This window comes from Austrofundulus limnaeus, unplaced genomic scaffold (genome assembly GCF_001266775.1).
Source record: "Austrofundulus limnaeus strain Quisiro unplaced genomic scaffold, Austrofundulus_limnaeus-1.0 Scaffold632, whole genome shotgun sequence".
NCBI classification, from domain to species: domain Eukaryota; kingdom Metazoa; phylum Chordata; class Actinopteri; order Cyprinodontiformes; family Rivulidae; genus Austrofundulus; species Austrofundulus limnaeus.
The window spans coordinates 194,844-198,405 of NW_013953034.1; the positions used below are offsets into that span (position 1 = coordinate 194,844).

The 3,562-nt window shown below is 40.5% G+C and overlaps 1 protein-coding gene and 1 long non-coding RNA gene across 3 annotated transcripts in view; one reads left to right on the forward strand and one right to left on the reverse strand.

Moving 5' to 3' along the window:
* The window catches only part of stmn4 (stathmin-like 4), a 24,838-nt gene that overhangs the window by 8,606 nt on the left and 12,670 nt on the right, over positions 1 to 3,562 (reverse strand). For both annotated transcript variants that reach the window (XM_014027299.1, XM_014027300.1), the window contains exons 2-4: positions 3,100 to 3,162; positions 2,815 to 2,910; positions 2,422 to 2,627 (exon numbers count right to left, since the gene is read on the reverse strand). In XM_014027299.1, the coding sequence (XP_013882753.1) occupies positions 2,422 to 2,627; positions 2,815 to 2,910; positions 3,100 to 3,112 (315 nt within the window). In that variant the 5' untranslated portion in view covers positions 3,113 to 3,162. The remainder of the gene's footprint in view (positions 1 to 2,421; positions 2,628 to 2,814; positions 2,911 to 3,099; positions 3,163 to 3,562) is intronic.
* Positions 1,355 to 2,335, forward strand: LOC106531431 (uncharacterized). The gene is made up of 2 exons (XR_001311910.1): positions 1,355 to 1,392; positions 1,594 to 2,335. It is a non-coding gene; the product is annotated as an uncharacterized LOC106531431 (long non-coding RNA).

Below are 3,562 nucleotides of genomic sequence, written 5' to 3' on the forward strand. Positions count from 1 at the left end.
CATTGGTGAATGCCACAAATTCTCCTAAATCACTCGTACGCACAACTTAAGAACAAATCTGTGCGTACGAACGGTTCTTGTATGAGGCCCATTGTGCCTAAATACCTGAACATGAGATTTCATTTATCTCAAGTTTTGATGTTTTCTTTAAATTGTTTGGCCTAGCTCTGAAATAGTTCACAACTGTCTTTTACTAAATTACTGCACAACGTATTATACATTATACACACATCACAATGCAAATATGCAATGCATTTGCATGAGATTAAAAATATTGCTTGAGATTTTTAGCACAAAGACTCAGTGCCTCACAGCATGGAGGAAGTCCTCCTGTGATCTATGCTCACCTAAGTCCTGGTCCAGACTTTTAAAGCTCTTCATGACTGTGTCTCTTGAACCTATTGTCTGCCCTCTGTTGCGTTGCAGTAGCTGTGTGCTGACCAACGCACAGTTGTCAATGAAACTATTCATTGCAGTTCAGAAGGATGGGTATAGCTGGGAGGATAATGAATTCCAGCTCTAACTTGTATTATTTGTCCTGTATTTTTATTAGTTATTATTTTATTTTTATTTTATACACTGGTGGGGAAATTACTTTTCTGCATTTTAACTATCCCACATGTGAACACATGTGGAGCAGTGGGCTGCCAATTACAGCACCCGGGGAGCAGCTGAGGGGTTTGCTCAAGGGCCCAAAGTGGGGCTGGTTGATCCGGGGAGTTGAACCGGCAACCTTCCAATCACAGATTCATCTTCTCTAACCTCTGCATATGCCATATTTATTTGTGTATAATACGATCTCATGTATAGTACGACCTCCCCCCCTTTTTGAGCTTAAAAAGCATAAAAAATTTTAATCCTCAAACTACCTCCAATTTCATACAGACTTCAAGATTTTTCAKHCTTTRYMGTCTTTATACATATCAGTAAAATGATCATTGGACTGTTCATGTTATTTTAACAACATATGTACTAAAAGGTATTTTGACAACAAATATACAGTATATCAGCTGTAGCAGCATCATTTGAATTCTGGCATTTTACACATAGTCCACCAGGATGCGCCAACACAAGTCAGAGACTTCACATGAGATTTGGGCCATCTTGTGGGGAAAAGAAGATTACTTCCTACTCACGAGCGCCCCCTCTGGTGGGGAAATGTTTACTCGTTTTTTTCAGGGATACAAACTTTTTCAGAACACCGGTAGACGGCAGCCATAACAGACACACATGTGTTTGTTGTTGTTCCAGCAGTGGCCCAATCACACACTAATGTCATTAGTTCGTTATCATTACTAAGGTGCAGGACTGCTTTTTTACCCTTTTTCTCACATCGTGTCGCCTGCCTGGATCTGTTACTATCTCACTCTGAGGCACGGAGGAGTGTCAGAGGTAAGTTCGCTTCAACTGCTTTTTACATCGTGGTGTCTTTTCTGGACTCAGGCATTTTGTGAATGAAGCCAATATTTCAGTTAAAATACATAAGTAAAAATATTTATCCGAGTATAGTACTACCCCCCAACTTTATGGATGATTTTATGGATTTAATTTTACTTATTATTCTTGAATAAATACAGTATATATCCCTCCAAGGTGACCTGCTGCACATTCCTGGTGGATATGTCAATCTGCGGAGGAGTGTTCCATCGTTGTGGAGTTGGAGGTCGAACTTGTCCTTGTTGAACATGACAAACATTTAGCTGACATACATGGAACTGAAGTAATTAAATAAGTCCTCCATCCCCTCTGGCCATGGCTGCCACAGATGAGCCATGCCATCTTGCAACTTCTGGAAACAAGACTGGCTCACCACTGGTACCGATCAGTCTTCCTCAGTGTCTGGATCTTTCTACATGTATTCTGGGTTAGGTGGCAGAAGCAGCTCAGTGTTGTTACTTGCGGTCAAAGCACAGGGACCATGGTTTGAATAACGTCACTTAGGAATGTGTTCACAAATGTCATATCTTTGTATTTTTTTAAATAAACAACTGTGAGCATTTGTCTCTTACTTCATTACAGCTGTGAGCTTATGCAAGTACACCGCCTGAATATAACCATGAATATAACGAAAGAAAACTTGTAGTTTTTGTGATACTTGGTTTTAGGAAAAGGACTAAGGGACTTGGTCCCTCATTCTGTTGTTTTCGTTACTAAGATTCATTGTGTTTGTCCTCACATGATTGTTTTTGTACTTTAATTCAAACATTCATCACTGCCTTTCGATTCCCCCCAGCACTCCCCTCTCACATGGATTTCATCTGTTTCCACCAGCATTTGTTTTTTTTTTTTTCCGTCCGATTAATCACACATTGTGTCGACAGGTGTCTGCCTCAAAWACAACTCAGGGTTAAAGTTATGGGTTAAATGCCTGCTCGTTTAGTATTTGTTGTGACACCATCTTTTCTCCCTCCCCCCCTTCACCTTCCGTCTCTCCTCGGCAGCCTCCAGCTTCTTTTGAATTTCCTCCAGAGAAGGGTCCCGGCGCTGCGGCATGGAGGTGTTGAGTTCTGGCACGCCATCAAAGGAAGGGGGCTTGAGAATGACCTCAAAGGCCTGGCCCGATGTCCGCTTGTTTATCTCAATCACCTCCACATCTTTGATGACGCACCAGCCCAAGTCCACTGCGTCTGTAGGGTTGGGTGATGGTTGTGTCAAAAAAAATGTGCAAAAAATGAATATTTGTGCATTTTCTGGCTTCTGCAGCCTTATAAGTGTGTGTTCATCAAACTCTTTCATTACCTAAAATGRAATGTAGATTCTGGCTGAGAATTTTGTAACTCATTCTGATCTTTAATACTGAATTTAACGGCTTACCTTCTGCTTTGTAAGTAGCTTTTTCTGCAGTGTGTGGCCTCAGGCAGGAGCAGAACAGAGACACCAGGGGGAGCTCTTTGACCTTTTCTTTATAGGCTGAGGAGACACAAAAACATTAATTTATTCAAACCGACTCGTGTAGAAATGTTCTCCTGTCTACTGAAATGAATCATTATATTACCAGTCACCGTGACATGACATTTATATTCCAGTTGAACTCATTATTCTGGCATAAGCAGTAAATGTCGTGTGAGGTGAGTGTGTTTCTGCTGCGACTGCATTTACCTGCCAGAGTCATCTTCTCACTGCGTCTGTAAGTCTCCAGGGAAGCTGAAGATCCTTCTCACTCTGTCAGAGTCACATGCAGACACAGAGGAAAGGTTTTAACCAAGCAGAGAGGACACACACTGAAACTGAGAGGCAAACACAACTCTAACTCTACACATAAAGCATTGTTATGCTCTTTAAACATTTGCCTTTTAGTCACCTTTTAGCACATGATGCAAACATGTATCATGCTGACATTTAAAAAGCTGATCAGAAGGAAGAAYAAACTAAAAACAAGACACTTCTGTTTGTTAAAAAAAAATCATTGTTTTTTTTATAAAATTGCTCTTTTGAGTGCATCTTGTGCAGAAATTCTACATGCAAAAGAAAAGCTAAGTGAGTGAAGACTGAGAAAACCCTGTAAACTGAATTCCTACACAGTGATAACAATTATGGAAATTGTTTAGTCTATTCCTTAAAG